This window comes from Polyergus mexicanus, unplaced genomic scaffold, assembly GCF_030449975.1.
Source record: "Polyergus mexicanus isolate NDT 795.1 unplaced genomic scaffold, iyPolMexi1.0 SCAF_22, whole genome shotgun sequence".
NCBI lineage: Eukaryota > Metazoa > Arthropoda > Insecta > Hymenoptera > Formicidae > Polyergus > Polyergus mexicanus.
This window is the reverse complement of record NW_027223342.1, coordinates 5,633,992-5,657,025: the sequence shown is the minus strand read 5'-3', so window position 1 is coordinate 5,657,025 and position 23,034 is coordinate 5,633,992. Positions and strand designations below refer to the sequence as shown.

At 37.5% G+C, this 23,034-nt stretch overlaps 3 protein-coding genes and 1 pseudogene across 4 annotated transcripts; 2 read left to right on the top strand and 2 right to left on the bottom strand.

Annotated features, from left to right (window-relative positions):
- Positions 1-8,334: 8,334 nt before the first annotated feature.
- On the bottom strand, positions 8,335-13,466 carry LOC138942366 (uncharacterized). Of its 2 annotated transcripts, none has more exons than XM_070312552.1 (4): positions 13,257-13,466; positions 9,301-9,531; positions 8,476-9,132; positions 8,335-8,388 (listed from the first exon to the last, which is right to left on the bottom strand). In XM_070312552.1, exons 1-3 carry the CDS (start codon positions 13,453-13,455, stop codon positions 8,642-8,644), a joined length of 921 nt encoding a protein of 306 aa, XP_070168653.1. In that variant the 5' UTR covers positions 13,456-13,466; the 3' UTR covers positions 8,335-8,388; positions 8,476-8,641. The 2 variants fall into 2 exon arrangements, with proteins under 2 accessions (XP_070168653.1, XP_070168654.1); XM_070312553.1 differs by having other exon boundaries at positions 9,382-9,531.
- A 2,802-nt stretch (positions 13,467-16,268) lies between these two features.
- Positions 16,269-17,323, top strand: LOC138942314 (uncharacterized; annotated as a pseudogene).
- Positions 17,324-18,008: 685 nt separating this feature from the next.
- LOC138942237 (mucin-5AC-like) lies at positions 18,009-20,107 on the bottom strand. Its single transcript, XM_070312331.1, has 6 exons — positions 19,674-20,107; positions 19,335-19,495; positions 19,163-19,262; positions 18,969-19,049; positions 18,792-18,893; positions 18,009-18,581 (listed from the first exon to the last, which is right to left on the bottom strand). The coding sequence occupies exons 2-6, from the start codon at positions 19,439-19,441 to the stop codon at positions 18,099-18,101; spliced, it is 873 nt and encodes a 290-aa protein (XP_070168432.1). The 5' UTR covers positions 19,442-19,495; positions 19,674-20,107; the 3' UTR covers positions 18,009-18,098.
- Positions 20,108-20,312: 205 nt separating this feature from the next.
- On the top strand, positions 20,313-22,163 carry LOC138942238 (cyclin-dependent kinase 2-interacting protein-like). The gene is made up of 4 exons (XM_070312332.1): positions 20,313-20,553; positions 20,815-21,038; positions 21,197-21,305; positions 21,779-22,163. The coding sequence occupies exons 1-4, from the start codon at positions 20,520-20,522 to the stop codon at positions 21,973-21,975; spliced, it is 564 nt and encodes a 187-aa protein (XP_070168433.1). The 5' UTR covers positions 20,313-20,519; the 3' UTR covers positions 21,976-22,163.
- Positions 22,164-23,034: the final 871 nt, after the last annotated feature.

Sequence of the window (23,034 nt, the reverse complement as noted above, 5' to 3'; positions counted from 1 at the left end):
AGCAGATCGCCGCCCTCGTCGACATGCGGGCGGCATTGGGCCGGGGCGGACCCCCTAGGGGGCCCGCTCCGATGGCCGGTCGCCCGCCCGGGAGAGACTTTCCGCCTCTCCCCCCTGCCGGCGCCACGGCGCCGGGGCAGGGGAGGAAGAGGAGGAAACGGAAGAAGTCGCGCGGCGCGGCGGGGGCGGGCGCACGAGGCCCCCGCCGCCCGCGCCTCGCAGCGCACCGGCTACCCCGGGGGGGCGGAGCAGAGCCCCGCCCAGGGCGGATGCCCTCTACGCCGACCTCCGTCGGGTCTTCGCCGACGACGAGGGAGTTCGTCTCGCCCGCCCGATACGGAAGGCCGAGCTCAGGCTCCGGGGCCTCGACCGGTCCATCGCCGCCGCCGACATTGCGGCGGCCGTGGCCGGAATCGGGGCCTGCGAGGCGGCGGACGTGCGGGTTGGGGACATAAGGTTCCCAGCCCGCGGTCTTGGCACCGTATGGGTGCAGTGCCCAATCAGGGCCGCCAACAAGATAGCGGCGGCCCGGGCCATCCAAATAGGATGGTCCAGGGCATAAGCGGAGCTGCTGGACAAGCGCCCCCTCCAATGCTACAAATGCTTGGAGAGGGGTCACGTCCAGCAGCACTGCAGCAGCCCCATTGACCGTAGGGGCTGCTGCTACAGGTGCGGCGAATCCGGGCACCTGGCGCGTGACTGCGCCGGGAAAATCAGGTGCCCGGTTTGCGCGGGCTTGGGGCGCCCGGCCGACCACAGGGTGGGGAGTGCACGATGCACCCCCCCCAAGAAGCGGCCGGGCAGGCAGCGGGAGCCCCTCCCGCCGGCGAGCGCCGCGGGGCCGTCTCGGTCGGTCAACTTGACCGAGATCATCGCGGCGCCCGACACCCGCAAGCGCGGGGCGGAAGACGTGGGGACCCCGACAGAGGCCCCCAAGGAGAAGAGGCCCCCTAGGGCCCGGACGACGACAGCCGTCACGCCCCCCGCCTCGATGGCGGAGGTGGTGATGGCGGAGCCCAGGGACACATAAATAAATAAATGTCCCTGGGCATCTTACAGGCCAACCTGAACCACGCCCGCCGGGCGTAGGACCTCTTCCTGCACAGCCTGGCGGAGCGGGGGTTCGGGTTGGGGATCGCGGCGGAGCCCTATCAGGTTCCGGAAGCCAATCCATGTTGGATTGGCGACCGGACGGGCTCCGTCGCGATCACTTGGAGGCATGACCCCACCCTCCCGCCTTGCACACCGGTCGAGGCCGGGGCGGGAGTGGTGGTGGTCAGGTGGGGACCCGTTTCCGTGCTGGGGGTATACATCTCCCCCAACGTGGGCCTCGCCCAATTTGAGGCGTTCCTGGACGGGGTGTCGGCCTGTTTTCGCCGACAGATGCCCCGTCCAACTATCGTGGCCGGGGACTTCAACGCGAAATCGACGCGTTGGGGTTCCCGGTACACGGACGCCAGGGGCGAGGCCCTGCAGGATTGGGCGGCGGCACTCGGCCTGTGTTTACTTAACACGGGGTCGAGGAGCACCCTAGTGCGGTGGCAGGGGGAATCGGTCCCGGATTTGACCTGGGCCACCCCCTCCGCCGCACGTAAGATCGTTAGTTGGCGGGTAGCGGAGTGCGAAACACTCTCGGACCACCTCTACATAGAGGTGGTCCTGCACGCTGCCCGCCACGGGGTGCTCGGCCGCTCCCAAGGCCGGGGAGATGCCCGGCCACGGAGATGGGCCCTCACCAGGCTGAGCCCGGACAGGCTGAAGGCAGCCGTCCTCGCGGCAGACTGGCCGTGTCCCGGGGGGGAAGGGCGGGGGATCACCGAAGAGGTGAACTGGTTCCGGGGCGCGTTGCGCGACGCGTGTGATTTCGCGATGCCCCGGACCAGCCCCCGCCCGCGACGGGCGGCGTATTGGTGGAGCGCGGAGATCGCCGAACTTCGGCGATGCTCCGTCGCGGCCAGACGCCGCTTCACCCGGGCTCGGCGTCGGAATGACGCCGAGAGGACGGCTGAGGCGTATGAGGGGTTCCGTGCCGCAAGGAACGCCCTTAGCGCCGAGATCAGAAGGTCCAAGGCCCGAGCGTGGGACGAACTTCTACGCTCGCTGGACGCAGACCCATGGGGGCGCCCATACAAGCTTGTGATGAACAAGCTGAGATCTTGGGCGCCCCCAGTGACGGAGTCCCTGGAGCACCAGGTCCTCGAGGATGTCTTGGGGGCCCTCTTTCCAACCGAGGGCCCCCCCTTCGACGCGGGTGGCCGCCAGCAGGAGGCGGCCATCCCGTGGTCGGAGGACCTGGAGGTGACAGAAGACGAAATGGCCGGAGTGATCCGTCGATTGAGGCTCAGGGGCAATAAGGCCCCGGACCCCGACGGGATCCCCGGCCGGGTCTGGGTCCTAGCCTTGGACCACCTGTCCGGGCGCCTGAGGCAGTTGTTCAACAACTGTATTCCCCCCAGCGTGGGTGAGGGCCAGATTGGTCCTCATCCCAAAGGGGAGCAAGCCTAGCGGCGCCCCTTCTGCCTATAGGCCGATATGCCTGCTGGACGAGGCGGGAAAGCTCTTGGAGAGAGTAGCGAGAGGTGGCGGACCGCCTTGTCCGGCACCTGTCTCGGGAGGGTACGGACCTCCACCATGACCAGTATGGGTTCCGCGGGGGACGATCGACCGTGGACGCGATCTTGCGTGTGCGGTCCCTCGCGGAATCCATGATGAAGGAGGGCAGGGTGGTGATTGCGGTGTCCTTGGACATCCGCAATGCTTTCAACACCCTGCCCTGGAGTGGGGTAGGGGAGGCCGCTGCCACCTTCGGCCTCCCTCCCTACATGGTGGAGGTCCTGAGGAGTTACTTCCGGGACAGGTGGCTGGAGTACCCAGACAACAGGGTACTCCAGCGCAGAAGGGGCGTGTACTGCGGGGTTCCGCAGGGGTCAGTATTGGGCCCCACTCTGTGGAACCTCGCGTACAACAGAGTGCTGGGCGTTGCTCTCCCCCCCGGCTGCAGGGTCGTCTGTTATGCAGACGACACTCTGCTTTTGGCCGGGGGAAAAAGCTGGGGGGATGCGATATACACCGCCAACGTAGGGGTAGCGTGCGTTGTCCGCGCCATCCGTGGCATGGGCCTGCAGGTGGCGCCTCACAAGACTGAGGCGCTATTCATTCATGGGGGGAGGCGTAGAACCTCCCCCCCCCGAGGCCTATGTCACGGTGGACGGCATCTCCGTCCTGGTGGGAGACCACTTGAAGTACCTTGGTCTCTACCTGGACGCGGTCTGGAGCTTTGGCGAGCACTTTCGGCGCCTGGCCCCCAGGGCGGAGTCGGTGGCACTGAGCCTTAGCCGACTCCTGCCCAACCTCGGGGGCCCGGATGGCCGGGTGCGTCGCCTATATGCGAACACCGTCCGGGCGGTGACCCTGTACGGGTCGCCGGTGTGGGCGGACGCCCTGATGGCCAGCAGGCGCAGCAAGATGCTGCTGCGCCGGATATTTCGGAGGGTGGCCATCAGGGCGGTCCGCGGATATAGGACGGTGTCGCACACGGCGGCTACATTACTGGCGGGGACGCCGCCCGTCGAGCTCTACGCCGAAATGTACGCATTCGTGTACAGGCGTACGCGGGAGCTCGGCGGGCTCGGTGTGGCTCTGACCTCGAAGGTCAAGGCCGCCGTGAGGCTTCAGGCTAGACGGCGCGCTCTGGAGAGGTGGGACGAGTACCTCTCCGACCCCCGTGACAACACGGGGAGGTGCGTCGTCGAGGCCATCCGCCCTCATCTGATCAGATGGGTCACGAGGGCGGGTGGCGAGATGTCGTACCGTGCGACACAGATATTTACGGGCCACGGATGCTTCGGCGCGTATCTGTGTCGCATCGGGAAGGAGGACAGCGCGCGCTGCCATCATTGCGGGTGGGACGAGGACACGGCGCAGCACACGCTGGAGGTGTGCCCAGCGTGGGTCGAAGAGCGCCGTGTCCTCGTCGACTTAATTGGGGTTAATGACTTCTCGCTTTCGAGCATCGCGGGTGTTATGCTCGAGAGCGAGGAGTCCTGGGGGGGCGGTCTCCTCCTTCTGCGAGGCAGTGATGCTGCAGAAGGAGGAGGCCGAGCGAGAGCGGGAGCGACTCCCCGGCGGACGCCGGGGAGTACGCGACCGAAGAGGGGCGGCCGGGGGATCTGGGGGGGGGACGCGGGGAAAGCCCACTACGGGCAGGACCCGCGGACCCCCCGCACCCCTTGGTCGGAGGGGCGCGGCACGTCAACGCCGCACCCCACGGACCTCCCGGGGTGGGTCGACGGGGGCCGGGGCCACACTAGCCCCCGGCACCCCCGGAAACCCGCCCCAGACAAGGGGGGGCGCGCGCGGGGGGAGGGGGCCGGGCCACGATCGGGCCCGGCCTCACCGAAGACCCCCTGCGCCGGCGCAGGGCCCCGACGAGACCGGGGGGCGTCCGCTGACTCGCCGCGGACGTCACCCCCGGGGTCGGGCCCGGTGGTCGGAGCCCAGGTGGGGTACCTGGGCCCGGCCACGCCCCCCCCCCCGGGACTAAGAACGGGAGGGAGGCGAGAGGGGCGGTGGTCCCCCTCTCGCCTAATTAGAGAAGCCAACGCCCACGTCTTAATGTGGGCACTGGGGGAGGAATAACCACTCCCCCAGGGGGCAAGGCTGGTGGGCGGGGGGCCTCTCTGAAGTAGTGCAGACGCCAGTTTCCAGAGAGGCCCCCAGGCAACGCCCGAGAAGACCACCCGGAGGGGTTTTAGTGGGTATTCCCCGGCCGTTTGTTTAGGCCGGGGTGAGTCCCACATAACCCCGCCTCGAACCCCATCGAGGCGGGGTATGCGTAAAAGCATTTCCCCTCCGTCACAAAAAAAAAAAGGATCATCCTGAATATGTCCAGGACGGTTCAGGACATTTGTAGGATGTTTGAAGATATTATTATAAATATATTTATAAAAGTTTAATATGCATACATAATTATTTTTAGTTGTGTCGGCTATTTTATATAATTTAGAAATCTTAAGTATTATAATAAGTATTAATGTCCTATAAATGTCCACTGGATAACCCTTGGATGTCTGTAGGATATATCTGCCCTGTCTATTATATTGGATGTCTTTTGGATTTCCAGAGGGCATATACATGTGCAATTAATTGTTAACGTTAATTTCGTTTAATATTAATAATTGAATTTGATGCGCACATTTTCATATATCGAAAATTATTATTTATTTAATATTTCATGAGAAATGTTACTGTTCGCAACATTCCAAAAATTTTACAAATAATAGTATTCAACCGCTAATTCGTTGGTTTACCGCTATGCGACACGCGAACGCGTATTTGAGATTTGGTCATGAGAATTATATAAAGCTTGCAAAGAGCAACTGACAGGAAATTACAAATGTAATTATTTTTTATCAGTTCAATTTCTGATGCAATCCCAACATAGGGAATTCAGATATTGGATTGTTTAGAAAATATTACACAACTCAAACCCGGGAGCCAAACCTAAAATATTCATGTACAGCACGAAAGCCTCAAATATTAAAGAACGGTGAACTATTTTTAATATTAGATTTTTAATATTGGCAGTAAATAACAAAACATAATTTTAATTTATATTGAAATTTTAAAATTTGCTCCTTGAAACATACGAAAAATATCCCTAACATATCCTATAAAAATCCTTAGGATGTTCCACAGGATCTCCCTGGATTCTCCAGAGGTTAATATACGGCTATCATTTACTCTTCCTCAGGACATCCAGAGGAGATCCGAGGATTACAATGGGATATCCTGAGGATATCCTACATGTATGTCCTGGATGCCCTTTGGACGTCCTAAGGACATCCTTGTGCTGTCTGGGTAATATATGATTTTATGTAATTTCTAATTATCTAATCATAATACTAATGGTCATTTTATGACCAAAACTTATCATCATTTTGTTATTTAGGGTTGAGACTTTAAATCCGTTTAAATATACTATTTTATATGAATGGCCAAAAGCTGCAGAATTTGTTCGGTTTTTGCTGACAATCTGCTGTCAGATTATCTTGCGCAGATCTTGCTCGATTTTTGCCATCAATTTGACGTCAAATCATGTCAAGGTTTACTCGGTTTTTGCCGTCAATTTGCTGTCAGGTTATGTCAGCAAGCTTTGTCACCAAAACACAAGTTTAATGCGGACACCGATGGCACTGGATTTGTTACCAAATTTTGAGCGAATTATGATTATTACCAATTTGGCAACAATTTGTTATCAAATTGCTTACTGGACAGTTCCCAGACAGCACACAACATCCTCAGGATCATCCTGAATATGTCTAGGACGGTTCAGGACATTTGTAGGATGTTTTAAGATATTATTATAAATATATTTATAAAAATTTAATATGCATACATAATTATTTTTAGTTGTGTCGGCTATTTAATATAATTTAGAAATCTTAAGTATTATAATAAGTTATTAATGTCCTATAAATGTCCAGTAGATAACCCTTGAATCTCCGTAGGAGATATGTGCCCTGTCCATTATATTGGATGTCTTTTGGATTTCCAGAGGATATATACATGTGCAATTAATTGTTAACATTAATTTCGTTTAATATTAATAATTGAATTTGATGCGCACATTTTCATATATCCAAAATTATTATTTATTTAATATTTCATGAGAAATGTTACTGTTCGCAACATTCCAAAAACTTTACAAACAATAGTATTCAACCGCTAGTTCATTTGTTTACCGCTATGCGACACGCGAACTCGTATTTGAGATTTGGTCATGAAAATTATATAAAGCTTGCAAAGAGCAACTGACAGGAAATTACAAATGTAATTATTTTCTATCAGTTCAATTTTTGATGCAATCCCAACATAGGGAAATCAGATATTGGATTGTTTAGAAAATATTACACAACTCAAACCCGGAAGCCAAACCTAAAATATTCATGTACAGCACGAAAGCCTCAAATATTAAAGAACGGTGAACTATTTTTAATATTATATTTTTAATATTGGCAGTAAATAACAAAACATAATTTTAATTTATATTGAAATTTTAAAATTAGCTCCTTGAAACATACGAAAAATATCCCTAACATATCCTATAAAAATCCTTAGGATGTTCTACAGGATCTCCCTGGATTCTCCAGAGGTTAATATACGGCTATCATTTACTCTTCCTCAGGACATCCAGAGGAGATCTGAGATTACAATGGGATATCCTGAGGATGTCCTACATGTATATCCTGGATGCCCTTTGGACGTCCTAAGGACATCCTTGTGCTGCCTGGGTAAGAGCCAAACGCAGATGTTGATGCCTTAAGTTTCGTAGAAAATTTTTTATCAATAGCAAATCAAATGAAATTGATGGCTTTTCTTTTGCCCCACGGGAGAGAAATGATCAGACCACATAATTTACCTGCTTTACCTCTAAGGTCTGTTAATGACTTCTGAAAATTTGAGAAATATGTAAAGGATCCAGGAAATATGTCTGTTATGGTAAATTACACTGACATAATAATTATACACGCATCCAATTACTACTTAGATTTTTATGTTTCTCATTTTATAACTGTTTATTTTACATATTTTATTTTACAGTTGTTCCGTATTATTTACTTATTCAATCTTTATACTGACAATTATTAATTTTATTGCAGCTTTTTTATCCATTTTTGTTTTACTTGATCTCTATATTTTTCTCTTATACTGTTACAGATAAAATATATCAGTTGTTATGGCAATAATCTAGATGAAACCAACGCAACAATGAATATAATGAAAAAGTTATGTATAATTGCTTAGCGAAGAACATAAATTTTAAAAAGGTATTGATTGACAAACTCTGCAAAAATTCCTCTAGAACAATGTCATCTATGGAAAATGATACAAGGTATATAAATTATTATATATTTTATCTTTGTATAATTTGATCGTCATATTTTATATGTATAATATAATTATAGCTATTTATAGTGTTTGGCTCTTATTTTAGCCCGGAATTTTTAAAAATTTATAAAGTTAAGAAGTGTGTATATTAAATGTAAATAAAAAGTCATTTTCTTACCAATGCTTGCGTTAACAGAAATCTGTTTATCTGAGGATACAGCCCTTTTGCATTGCGTTTTACTTTTTATGAAGTCTGATTCTGATCTGACAGTATCTGGTAAATCTGACAATGAGTTTGATCCTGCAAGAGATAAAAAAGAAGAATAACCAAACATAAAATCAAGAAATGTGTATAATAAATGTAAAAAAAAGTCATTTACTTACCAATACTTGCTTTGATAGAAATCTGTTTATTTGAGGATATAATCTTTTTGCACATTTTATTATTTATGAAATCTGCTTCTGATCTGATACTATCTGATGAATCTGAATTTGATCCTGCAGGAGATAAAAAAAAAGAATAACCAAATATGAAATTAAAAAGTGTGTATAATAAACATAAGTAAAAAGTCATTTTATTCTTACCAATGCTTGTGTTGACAGATATCTGTTTATCTGAGGATACAACCTTTCTGCATTCTTTTTTACTTTTTATGAAGTTTGATTCTGATCTGATAGCATCTGATGAATCTGAATTTGATACTGCAGGAGATAACTCGTCAAATAATGAATTTTTAGGAGTTTCTTCAAATTAAATGAAATTAGTTTCTTCAAAAGAATTTGAAACTTTTGCAGAGTTAACTTGAGGCACAGTTCTTTGTTTATTCTCATAGCTTTGTTTATATAGATTGAGTTTAGATCTCACTTTTTCAAGTACAGTTAAATTTTTTTTTTTAGAATTATTTATTGAGATTTTCTGTTTTACTATATTTTTCGAAGTACTGTCTTCACAAGTAGGTATTTTGACCGAATCGATTGAATTATTAGAATTCAAATTTACTGAGCAGAGCAAAGATTGTTTCCTAACAAGATTCTGCACAGTATCAGACTGCATAATATCAGAATCAGGAATTGACTTGAGATTCGTATTTGCATTTGATAAATGTTGGCAGATGGGATTGTTGCTCATAACATTAACATTAAGAATATACTTTTGGTTTCCATCTGAAGTGGATGAATCAAGATTGTTTGTAAAACCTTTTTCTTTAATTTTAGAGCATGAAGCTGGCTGGAGATAGATATCTAAGTAATAGAAAAATTTCTGATGAGTTGAATTCTTGTCAATAAACATTAAAAAAATTACATTGAAATAACTTTCATTATTAAACTTTCTTAAAAAAGTTTACTTTTGCACAAATAACTAAATAAAATAGAAAAATTTAAAGAAAATTTAATCAAGTCAAGTCTGACTTGATGAATTAAGCTTCTTAATTTTATGGATCTTCATATCCTGAGATTTGAACGGAACTTTTGGAGGCGCAGGAAACTTGCTTTTCTTTTGAATTTCAATGTCTGAATCACTATCAGTTCGTATGATTTTACAAAATCGCTTTCTTTTCCCTTTTCCAAGTTCTTTCTCCGTTTCATAAGCTGAATTTTCTTCAAAACCTTTAGCACCTTTTCTAGCATTAAGATAATGACCTAGAAAAGCGAAATACACATAAGTGATGAAAATACATAATAATCACGCTTGAAAGAAAATTAAATTAAACTATAACAGCTGAAATAAAAGAAACGAATAATAATTCATTAATATAATATAATTAATAAAATTTAACATGATTGAGCAACTATTCAAATTACTATTTAAAAAAATTAATTATTTTACGTAAAACAAATATAATTTTCTATAATAATTAATTTTTGTATATTAATTTATCTCCATAGTATCCATATATATATATATATATATATATATATACATATATGATGGATACTATATATATGATGGATACTATATAAATGAGTATTATATACAGAGTATATATATATGTATATATGTATATATATATATATATATATATATATATATATATATATATATATATATATAGTATTCATACACAGTAACGATATACAATAAAATCAGTTATGCAGTAAAAATCAATATTATTTGACATAAAAAATCAATAACAGTTTACAGATGATCGATACGTATACGTGTAAATACACAAATCTAAGCGCGCAGTTTTTACGCGATGTTATTGATAATCTTTTATCGCTTATAAATCAAAGATTATTATATAGCCTCGATATTTTTGTATTAATATTTTTACTCTATTTTACTTCCACAATGTGTTACTAAAGCTTGGGTGATAATTGTGAGACATTCTGTATACTCTTTTTGACATTCCGTTTTTGGCTAGCAGATGAAGACCAAAAAAAACGATACGAACACTTTTCATTCAACCCAATATAATATGATATACTTACTATACCACCGCTTGATTTGTACAAGACAAATAAGCCAATCATCTTCAGGATCTTTCCCTTTCTTTGCATAAGTACTTGCCAAATATGGCTTAGGAGGCCAATACACAACTGCATTTTCTGTCTCATTTTTTTCTTTTAACCATTTACGATGTCCAACATCAAACATACATCATTATTTTCAGGGTTGGGAAAGTTACTTTATAAAAGTAACTCGTTACCGTTACCGTTATTTTTTCTAAAAAGTAACTCGTTACCGTTACTCGTTACTAATTTTAAAAAGTAACTCGTTACCGTTACAGTTACTAAAAAGTAACGAGTCGTTACAATTTCCGTTACTTTTTTACAATACAAACTAATAAATTATTTTGCATAAGAAAAACTTTTAAAAAATTGTAAACAAGATTTCATTCAAGGTTTATTACAAAATAAATGATTAAATTTTATCGAAATTCTTTATTAATTTTTAATAAAATTTGTTGCTCCATAGTATCATCATTTAAATGCCCTCTTTGTGGTGTTAATACAGAGCCACCGATGCTAAACATTCTTTCTACAGATGCACTGCTTGGTAGAGCTGTATTATATTTAATAAAAAGTTTTTTAAGTTTTGGATAGTCGTTTAACATTTCTATATTACAATTATTTGATTTTAAAAACCGTTGCAATTCTTCTTGTTCAGATTCATTTTGCACCGTTTTTTGCTCAAAAATGAAAAAATCATCGTGATCGTCAGATTTTCCAGCTTTTGGAGAATTTTCAGTTGATCGGATTCCCAATAAATCCTCCAACTAATTTTCAGCACGTTTTCTTTTTTCTCCGGTTAACCAGTTTAACTTAAATTTTGGATGTAAACATGCTGCTATTATTAATTCTTTTGTTTCAAATATTGTAAGAAATCTAAAATCAAATATAGTAAATTAAGCGACATTGTTTGTTTTATTAAAATTAATACTTTTGAATCAATAGTTTAAAATAAAATAATATTTTTCAATTAAATCCTTATTTAAAATTAAATAACATATGTATTAATCAAATTAATAAGTTACTTTTTATTTAAACCTTGCTGAATAGCTTCAACTAATGAATGGCAATCTATAAGGTCAGATTTATTGAGATTTTCTAATTTTCGTTGCAAGGTACTTAGAACTGGTAGTAAATGAGAGCTCTGCTTTTCCGAAAAGATAAAGCTCTCATTGGATATCGCGCGTCGCGTCATCGCACTGGTCTGCAAGAGCCATAAGTTGATCAATCACATTCAAGCATTTTTACAACATAATAAGAATGCTAATTGGTCGATTTACTTACGGCTTTACGGTTAAGATAAAAATTTTATCACGCACAATAGCAAGAATAATATCTTAAATAAATCAAAAAATTTGAAAAAAGTAACGATAAAAGTAACTGTTAAATTCGTTACTCGTTACCGAAAAATGTAACGAAGTTACTTTTTCCGTTACAAATAAAATTTGTAACGCCATTACCGTTACAGTTACCGAAAAAAAGTAACTGTAACGGTAACGGCGTTACAAGTAACGCGTTACTTCCCAACCCTGATCATTTTCATCACTGCATTCTTCATCTTTATTCTTCGTAAGAAATTTCTCAACAAAAAACTAAAGAGAAAGAAGAAAGAAACAAGACATTATTATAGAAGAAATTTTTTTAGTATTGTTCTTCTTTTTCAATATTGTACTTTTCAGAGATAAAAAAAATTCTATAAAAAAATTATAAATGGATAAAAAAGAACAGTATTGAGATTTCAAATGCTAGAAAGAGCTTGAAAATATATTATAAAGTTGATTAGTCTTTTGAAAGTATATTAAATATATTTATCTTATTTAATCTTTACTGCCTAAAAAAATTTTTTACTTATTTTCGAGAAATATTTTAATTAAAAATATATATAATTCTTTATATCTTTCTGATATATTGTATTATTTTTCCTTTTTATTGCGAATTCTCATTCTTGATATGATTAAATTGATACAATACCCTTCAATGAATTGCAAACATTGTGTGCAATAAAGGGATACTGAGGAGACGATTCGCTGTGAGGTATATGAATAAGCCAACATTTTGACTGTATATTGGATAACTGAAGAACATTTCTTGTTGTACTTAAGCGGCTTACTTTCGAAATACCAAGAACAGAAGAAGGTAGTGGATAATCATAATAATCTACGGAGTGACGATATTTATTGCCCACTACGCACACAGAATTGTTATTTCTCTGAATAATATTTGTTATGATCATAATATCACCATCTGATGTTTTTAGGCAATCTCGCTGTCCCAGCTGGAATGTAACACCATTCACAATCATCTTCTTATACTGAATGCCTGGCGTTGTTTCAATTGGGTCAATATGTCTCTGAGAAAGAATAATGTTATTTCCATCATAAGATAGACAAATAGATCGAATTCTGTCTTTTTCCAGGTCTCGCTTCGCAACTTGCTCAAGCGGTTTACGAAAGAATCGAAGAGATTCTTTGAATGATTTCAATCGATTCTCAAAAGTAAATGCACTAAAACTGTCTAGTTCTCCATGTTCAGCAGTTCTTTAGCCAAATGAAAAATAGAGTGTACATTATAAACAATGAATTTTTCTCCATATATTGCATCAGAATGAACGATAAATGTTCTTAGCAACTCATTAGCGTAGTTATGCATTGTGCGAAATAAAACTGGACTGGCTAAGATATAAATAGCAACATGAAGAAGGAGATAATGCTTGTAAATGTTTGAATCTAATGGTCCAAAAAAGATAAAGATGCCATCATAAATACACATTCTTCGTAACTCAGTGCTTTTATAGAAATGTGCTTTTGAAAAATCTTGGCGCTTTCTATTAAAATCATTTGGGCAATACTTCAGACTAATTTTAAGCAGGTCAGAGATGGATGCAACAGTATCTAAACTGAGTCTGAAATGACCTTTCCATTCAAGCCATGCCATAAGTAGCCTCTTGAATACTCCAGAATAAACAAGATGCATCGCATCCAAACGGAACTGTGATACCATTTTACTTTCCACAATAAGAAGAGGAGAATAACCTTGGTGATGAATTGGTTGATCTTGATTTTGAAAAGATTCATCAGTACGAAGTGGTTTATCAAGATCAGCAAAAGTCATTCTGTTGGCAATCCATTTGCCAACTATCGTGCATTTTTCACAACCACCATATCCATTATGTCCAATAATACATTTTATAAAAGCGCGTGCAGGGGCATCAAGAATATAATGGCGTACACTGAACTTAAACCGTGATCCATTACATTCAAATCCATTCTTAAAGAGATCATTTAATTCAATAATCAAATTCTCTAAATAATCATAAACATTTTGAGGATCTTTGTGTCCAACATAAAGTCCAATGATAAATGGTTCATTTAAAGCTCCAACTAATTTACCTAACATTGGCCAAAATTTCAAGGTTGAACTATTTGAAACTGGAAGTCCATCCATATTAATATCAATTTTGTTATTTCACCATAGCATAATAAATATTCGCCAACACCAAGTGCATTCAAGTTCTGTTCGATTCCTTTATACCAAAATCGACCACCACTTTCAAAGTCAATAACAGGAATACTAGAGGGTATATTCAGCAGAGTTTTATAACTCTTTGGACAACTGGGAAAAGCAGGATGCAGCCTATTCAAAAGGTTATCAAGCTTTTTCATAGATACATTTTCACTTTCCAAGGCCCATTCACTAAGAGATTCGATTACATATTGCTGTCTCTCTTCATCATTTTCAAAAATTAATAAATCATCATCACTCGAATTGAAATCTTCTGCTTCATTTGGATGACCTGTGGCTGGAGAATTTTCATTTTGAGCGATATCTAATTGAAATGCATCTGCTTCAATAGCTTGATTACCAAGATTTTCATTTTTAACTTGGACATTGTCTTCTATTAATGATCCATCTTTATCAGATAAAATAATGTATTGCTCCTCAGTAGTATCACTTGTTTCACTATCAGTTCGATTATCACCGTCACTACCCTAACAGCACATGATATCATTCGAATATTCTATACTTGTACTGTGAACATACGTTACAGATATAATATACTGAGAATATTCTATAACATCATTCTATAACACTTATAGTATATTATTTCCAGGGTTGGGAAGTAACGCGTTACTTGTAACGCCGTTACCGTTACAGTTACTTTTTTTCGGTAACTGTAACGGTAATGGCGTTACAAATTTTATTTGTAACGGAAAAAGTAACTTCGTTACATTTTTCGGTAACGAGTAACGAATTTAACAGTTACTTTTATCGTTACTTTTTTCAAATTTTTTGATTTATTTAAGATATTATTCTTGCTATTGTGCGTGATAAAATTTTTATCTTAACCGTAAAGCCGTAAGCAAATCGACCAATTAGCATTCTTATTATGTTGTAAAAATGCTTGAATGTGATTGATCAACTTATGGCTCTTGCAGACCAGTGCGATGACGCGACGCGCGATATCCAATGAGAGCTTTATCTTTTCGGAAAAGCAGAGCTCTCATTTACTACCAGTTCTAAGTACCTTGCAACGAAAATTAGAAAATCTCAATAAATCTGACCTTATAGATTGCCATTCATTAGTTGAAGCTATTCATCAAGGTTTAAATAAAAGGTAACTTATTAATTTGATTAATACATATGTTATTTAATTTTAAATAAGGATTTAATCGAAAAATATTATTTTATTTTAAACTATTGATTCAAAAGTATTAATTTCAATAAAACAAACAATGTCGCTTAATTTACTATATTTGATTTTAGATTTCTTACAATATTTGAAACAAAAGAATTAATAATAGCAGCATGTTTACATCCAAAATTTAAGTTAAACTGGTTAACCGGAGAAAAAAGAAAACGTGCTGAAAATTACTTGGAGGATTTATTGGGAATCCGATCAACTGAAAATTCTTCAAAAGCTGGAAAATCTGACGATCACGATAATTTTTTAATTTTTGAGCAAAAAACGGTGCAAAATGAATCTGAACAAGAAGAATTGCAACGGTTTTTAAAATCAAATAATTGTAATATAGAAATGTTAAACGACTATCCAAAACTTAAAAAACTTTTTATTAAATATAATACAGCTCTACCAAGCAGTGCATCTGTAGAAAGAATGTTTAGCATCGGTGGCTCTGTATTAACACCACAAAGAGGGCATTTAAATGATGATACTATGGAGCAACAAATTTTATTAAAAATTAATAAAGAATTTTGATAAAATTTAATCATTTATTTTGTAATAAACCTTGAATGAAATCTTGCTTATAATTTTTTAAAAGTTTTTCTTATGCAAAATAATTTATTAGTTTGTATTGTAAAAAAGTAACGGAAATTGTAACGACTCGTTACTTTTTAATAACTGTAACGGTAACGAGTTACTTTTTAAAATTAGTAACGAGTAACGGTAACGAGTTACTTTTTAGAAAAAATAACGGTAACGGTAACGAGTTACTTTTATAAAGTAACTTTCCCAACCCTGCTAAATAGCCATAACTGGACTAAATTGGTTGAAGGCACATTAAATATAAAAAATAATAATAATAACGACACGTTAAATTTATTTAAAAAAAAAAACGTTTTACATTTGTCAGCAGATTTTGGAATAAATTAAATATTATTTGGTAAGTACTTGTGAAACATTGATATAAGTATATACTTTGTTCTGTGTATTATATTTTTATTATACTTGTTTTAGATTAATTTGGAAGATGGAAGATGAAGAATTATTATTATTTATATGTGCGATGCAAGTAACTGTCTTAGCACTATATACCACATGGAAGACCGAAAAAAGTAAGCGTTGGAGAAACCGCCGATGGTGGGTGCGTCCTGTAAATAATAGACGAGCGGAATTTGGCGACTTTGCAACTCTATTTACAGAGTTGAAAGAAGTCACGGATCTCTTTTTCCGGTACACAAGGATGAATGTGCCCACATTTTATGAACTGCTCCGATTACTTAGCCCGTACTTGCAAAAGCATAGTATAAGGCGATCAATTTGTCCAGAACAGCGTCTAGCAATAACATTGAGGTAAATCACATTTATTTAAAATGATAGATTTCTTTTATTTATTAATTACATTTTGAATAATCAATATAATGCTTCTTATACATATAATTACATAAAAAACTTTGCAAAAAAGAGCTACTGTCTATAAAATTAAAATAATATAAAATAAATATTACTTTTTTAACTAATAAATAAAAAATTAATATTTTATAAAAATTTTGTTACAGATATTTAGCAGCAGGTGATCAAATGCTGTGGCTCTAGCTTACAGAGTAAGAGAATCTACGGCTCAATATTGTCAAAGAAACATGTTCCATTATAGCAAATGTTTTAATGCCAATCTATATGAAACCTCCAACAGAAGAAAAATGGAAAGAGATCTGTGCCGATTTTTTAGCCTTGTGGAATTTGCCAAATTGTGTTGGAGCGATTGATGGGAAGCATATCACCATTCAAGCACCTCTGAACTCTGGTTCTGCATATTTTAATTATAAAAAAACATTCAGCATCGTACTGATGGCCATTTGTGATGCTAGATATCGATTTATGTTATTCGATGTGGGTGCATATGGCAGTGATAGTGATGGAGGAATTTTATCATGGTCAACTTTTGGAAAAGCTTTATATGAAGGAACACTCAACTTGCCAAAAGGAACAGCTCATCTACCAGGAAGCGATAAGGAAACGCCTTGCTATTTTGTTGCAGACGAAGCCTTCCAAATGTCAATTAATCTGATGCGACCTTATCCAGGCAGGACTTTAAATGATCAAAAAAAAGTTTTTAATTATCGACTTTCACGAGCTAGAAGAACAATAGAAAATACATTTGGTATTCTTGCAGCCAGATGGAGAATATTACGAAGACCAATTTTTGCTGGACCAGATGTTGCTGACAAATTTGTGCTAGCAGCAATGTGTTTGCATAATTTTTTAAAAACAAAAAATGACGAGGTAGCACCACAGTAGCAAACATATTGCCCTCCCCAATCCGCGGATAGAGAAATTGAAGGACAAATAAATAATGGGGAATGGCGAGAAGTATCAGAAATGATAATTTAAGATTTTTTGTGGAGCACATAGAGCTACGAGAGAGGCTTATTCGATGCGGGATACTTTCTCTTCATACTTTATGACACCTGCTGGCGAAGAGAGAGAGAGAGAGAGAGAGAGAGAGAGAGAGAGAGAGAGAGAGAGAGAGAGAGAGAGAGAGAGAGAGAGAGAGAGAGAGAGAGAGAGAGAGAGAGAGAGAGAGAGAGAGAGAGAGAGAGAGAGAGAGAGAGTTCCATGGCAACATGAATACATACATCAATCACTACATCGTGACATGGATTAAAATATCTTTTTCTATATTTGTATTTTTAATAATGCAAAAATTTTATTTTATTAATGAAATAATATAAGTAGTAATATATTTAGGGCCGGTTGTTCCAACTTCTTGATAAATTTTACCTAATAGGTAGCCTATCTTTGTCTCTTTTTTAGAATTATCTGAAAAGAGACGAAAATATGCTACCTGTCGGGTAAAACTTACCAAGAAGTTGGAACAATCGGCCCTTAAATTATACATGTAAAAATTAATATCATTTTATTTTTATAAATAAACGAAGAATAAGCATAATTTTTCACTAAACATTAATTTTACTTCAAATTTTTTTTATTTACTATAAAGTTGTCAAAAAATTACAAAAAAGATAAATTCTATAAATTCTAAAAATTATAATAAATCTTTACAAATTTTGTCTTACAAATTGTCAGAAAAATACAAAATTTCCATAAACTTCTTTTTTAAAATACTTTTTTTTGGTTCAGAAGCTTTTTTTAATTCTGCGGTAATCAGTTTCCCAATGAGGTCATCAGAATCATCGTTGTTTGATGATTTATTTTTGGATAACATTTGCGTTGCCATCGTACTTAGAGTTGTATTAATTTGAGAAAATGCGCTTTCTATTGGTTCGATCTTTCGTTTCTTCAGTGATTTATTATTATTTATATAACAAGTGGACGGAGGATTCAATATTTCAGAATCTGAATCTAAAGACATCGCTGATTGTTGAAAACTAGAAGCAGTTGGTCGATGCCAGAAAGAAGCAGTTGTTTGCTGTGGCGACGAAGTAGTTGAGCGTTCTGAAGATGTAAATGATCGCTGCGGTGATGAAACAGTTGATCGCTCTGATGAAATAGTTAATCGTGTTAAAGCAACAGACTGTGACAGTGGAGTTAATATCTGGAAGTAAAAAATAAATAATTTTAAAATATAATGTATAATATATTGTAATTTTCAATTTTGAAGTTATTGATTCTACATAGGCATTGAAAATAATGCGAAAGGAAATATATATAGTTAAATTTTGTCAAATAATGTTATTTTTTAACCAATAGTTTCTAAAAACTATGTGTTCTTTATTATTTGTCATATTATTATAAACTTACTCACTTGCGCAGGTTGCATGTAAGAATTATTTGTCGGAGTGGGTATTAAATCAACTTGTTTATTCACTGACAATGAATCTGATAAATGTGGTGAAGGCGTCCATGGCTAGAAACAGTTAATAACATTTTATATGTACATTTTTATTCTGTACATGTTATTGCAAATATGTATTATATTTACTCGTTCAAGTTCCAATCCAGATATATTGCTGGCAATCACAAAATTCTGCGATGTCTGATTTGTCTGTGGTAAAGTAACTTCCTGTAAAAAATAAAATAAGTTTTAAAAACATGTTAAAATAGAATGCATGATATTTTAGAAAAAATTATTTTTTATATCTTTTGTATTATTAAGTTAGCTTGAATATTATTTGCTTTATGCATTGAAGTGGATGGTTGAAATGAATTTATAAAAGTATCATTCGCTTGATATGTTGAAGTGGACAGCTGGGATAAATTCATATTCGTAATACTTCTGAAAAAATAAAAATTATTGTTTACATTATATCATACATATTCATAATAATTATAACAAAATTAAACTAACTTTCTGTAGACCATATGCTTTCCTAAAAAATTGATATTCTCAAAGAGAGACCATTTTGAACGCATAGACTTTCCAGCACCACTCCTAGTTTCTTGATCACGCAACATTCGTTCCCTGCTGTCGTTGACGAAGACGTATCCATCATGTTTGACAATCTGGTACTAAAAACAAATGTGTGCACATTATTATTTAATGAAAGAAAATGCATGGCGATAGTAAAAGATGATCATACATGCATAAAACACGTTCAAATATATAATAAAGTAAACAGTTTATATTAAATAAATTATAAAATAAAGAACATTAATAAACAAATATTTAAAATCATAATAAACTTACCTGTCATATTCAAAATGCCAGCCATCTCTATCCATGCATTGTCTTTTATTTTCATGTTCTTATATTCTTTATTCGTTTTATCATAAAGATAAGGACGAGATCGCACAAGATCAATTAAAAGTTCATCACCGCATTTGTTATGAGTTTCATCCACATTATTATAACATTCATTCGATGCATCCAATTGTTCTTGAAACTTAATTGTATAATCTCTATGATCTATACTTTTTATTTTTACATAGTATTTATTTATTTATTTTTTTTTAAATAAAATTTAACGTGTCGTTAACCGTGGAAAAGTCTATGGTTATATTGACATTTATTTTATTATTTTCGTTTAAAGGTTAAGTATGCTGCGAAGACTGCGGATCTAGTATCTCGGCAAGAATCTGAACTCTGAATGCTGATTGGTAGGCTATAAAGCAATAGATATAGAATTCCAACTCGTCGGAAATTTATCGCTGTTACTTGTTCCTATATTCCATTCTGCATTGGCATATGGATTCTTTAGTGTTGGTATTCCTGTTTCCATATCGCTGTGCTATAGCTATAGCTATCGTTATTTCTATCGCTATCGCCTAGCATTGTGTAATGGCCTTTAACTCTTTTAGCTGACTCCCGCCCTCTATTATATCTTCTCTCTGGTTCTAGCATCGTGGACACAAGACATAAGCGGGGAGCACACACTTTTGCATAAGCGCATAATCATAAGCATAAGAAATTTAATTGGTCTATTTCCTTATGCGTAAGGAAATTGACCAATCAAATTCCTTATACTTATGATTATGCGTTTATGCAAAAGTGTGTGCTCGAGTCCTTAAGAAACAGAATATTTGTAACCTCACTATGACGATGAAGAGAGAAATGTTTCTTCCTATCAGTAAGATTACTTCTTAATTAGATATAACCATAATAATATTTACTCTAAATTTATACAATATACACACAAATAAAATAGAGTTATAAAAAATTTATGTTAAGAAATTTTTTGGATATCTTTATTATAATTTTGTTGTAAGACTAGAGTGTGTAATATTAAATGTTGATGAAAAGAAATAATTATAGTAGAAGTGTTATTTTTAATAATTTTACATTATATAAATAATTTTGATACTTTTATATTAAAATAAATTTATTGCAGAATTACCTTCACATAAATCATTTCAAGGAAAAAATTTGACAGGAACTGAACGTTTTATATATAATTTAGCCGCAGATATTTATGCAAATATAAAACAATGGAATATTTTCCATATTAAAGGAGTCACTTATTTAAGAAACATTATACAAGTAAAACATGATAAAAATTATTCTGTGATATTGCAAGATCTGTGCGACAAGCTAGAAAATGTTTGCAATAGTCTAGTAAGGATATACTTTCTTTAATTTTTTAATTATACATTATCTATTCTCTTTTAAAGTTTTAAGTCAATTAACTTTATTTTAATTTTAATTTTTTAAAATTATGTTTTTAAAACTATAAATAGAAATTTTTCAATATAAACGAAAAGATCTGTTTATAGGATGGCATAATTACAAACTTGGAGCAAATTAAAAATCAGTTGACAACCATAACAGTCTTACAGGAACCTACAAATAAATTGTTTTTAACATGGCCAACGAGCAAGTTTGGTAATGAATTTATAACTTATATTATATACTTTATAATGTAAGAGTTTCTGGAGTGCTGCATGCAACTCAAACTGCTTGTAGTATCTTTTACTAGACAAAGCAGCATGCATCTATGATGTATTAGTGTATTAATTGGCAAGATGGTGCACGCACAGGTTTCCTTGCCATGTGCATTTTTGTAAATAGGTTACATACATCATCTATGGTTTTGAAATGATTATGAATATAATGGCAGATTTTCACAAAGAATGTACATCAAGTTTTTCCCAAATGTTAAACATTTTATGGATTTTTATAGCCCTCTTACTGAATTTGAAGCAAGAATTGCTGCAATTTCAGTTGTACAGCATCTGGAAACTTTGCAATATCTCATATTTATATTTAATATATACAATAACCGATATATTTTAATTATAGTTTAATCATTTAATGAGATTATTATAATTTAACTATATATGCTTCGAATTCTTTAGGTGAGATAGCAGAAACTATATATCAGATGTATTATAAGGAAGCTACATTGAAACGCAATTTACTGGAAAATATTGCTCACAATCATACAGAAGCTTGGAAAATGTTTTATCTTGCAGCATGGGTACATCAACCTTTATTACCTGAAAACTTAACGTTATTATTGAATTCATTGTTTATTGAAACTGGTCATCAATGATAACAGTTTTTAATGTAGCATTTAATTTTCCTTTATCTTAATGTGTCATTATTTAAGGAGTTAAAATAATAAATTAGACAATCATGATTAAATAATTAACAAATTGCATTTTGTATATATAGCATATCCCAAAGTTTGTGATTCTAAGTACTATAACAGAAAAGTTGTCAAAGAATTAAATAATATTAATTGAGCAAATATTAAATTGAATATTTAATTAATATTAATTTTTAATTAATATTAATCTCTAATTTTTATATTTTTTAATTTTGTTTTATTTATAAATTGTATATAAATATAATATTTATATAATATAAACAAATAAAATTATACACGGTCTGTTTTATATATACCCAAACACACTTATAATTATGTTATAACAGTTACATAACTCAGTGTAACTGAACATAACAAGTAATTACAGAATTATAACATCTAATACAGTCATTATACTTGTAATTTCCCATTCAAGGAAACAACAATGTTATATAGCAGTTATAGATTTAATTGTAACAATGATATAATATTATTGATACATTAAGAACACAACTGTAACAAAATTAAGATATAACATGTTATTGCTACTGATCTGATATGTATATAATTTTGTTATATAAATATCACATCATAATTTTTAAATGTTTTTGAATATACATGCACCTATATATATACAGCATAAAAAGATGCAGAAACATTACGTAGATATGTATCTATAATAGATATTTTTAAGGCTCCTGAGTAGTCGCCGCGGCCATATTGGAATGATGATGTCAGAAGCGAGAAATGACACGCTGAGAATTCTTACGTGCCATTTTTAAATAAAAAGATATTTTAAAGAAACAAGACTACAGATCGCTTTAGTATACTCGTAAAATTGTCCGAAAACTAAGCTTTTCCTTTGACAATTAATAAATAACTGTAAAATGAGTGTCAAAGTAAGCCTAGTCATACGGGAAAACATGTTGTTTGACAGCTGTCGAAAGAAGTGGAAAATGTTCTTTTTACATAATACTTAGCTTGCTAAGCTTAGTTTTCGGACAATTTTATGTTTCACAAATA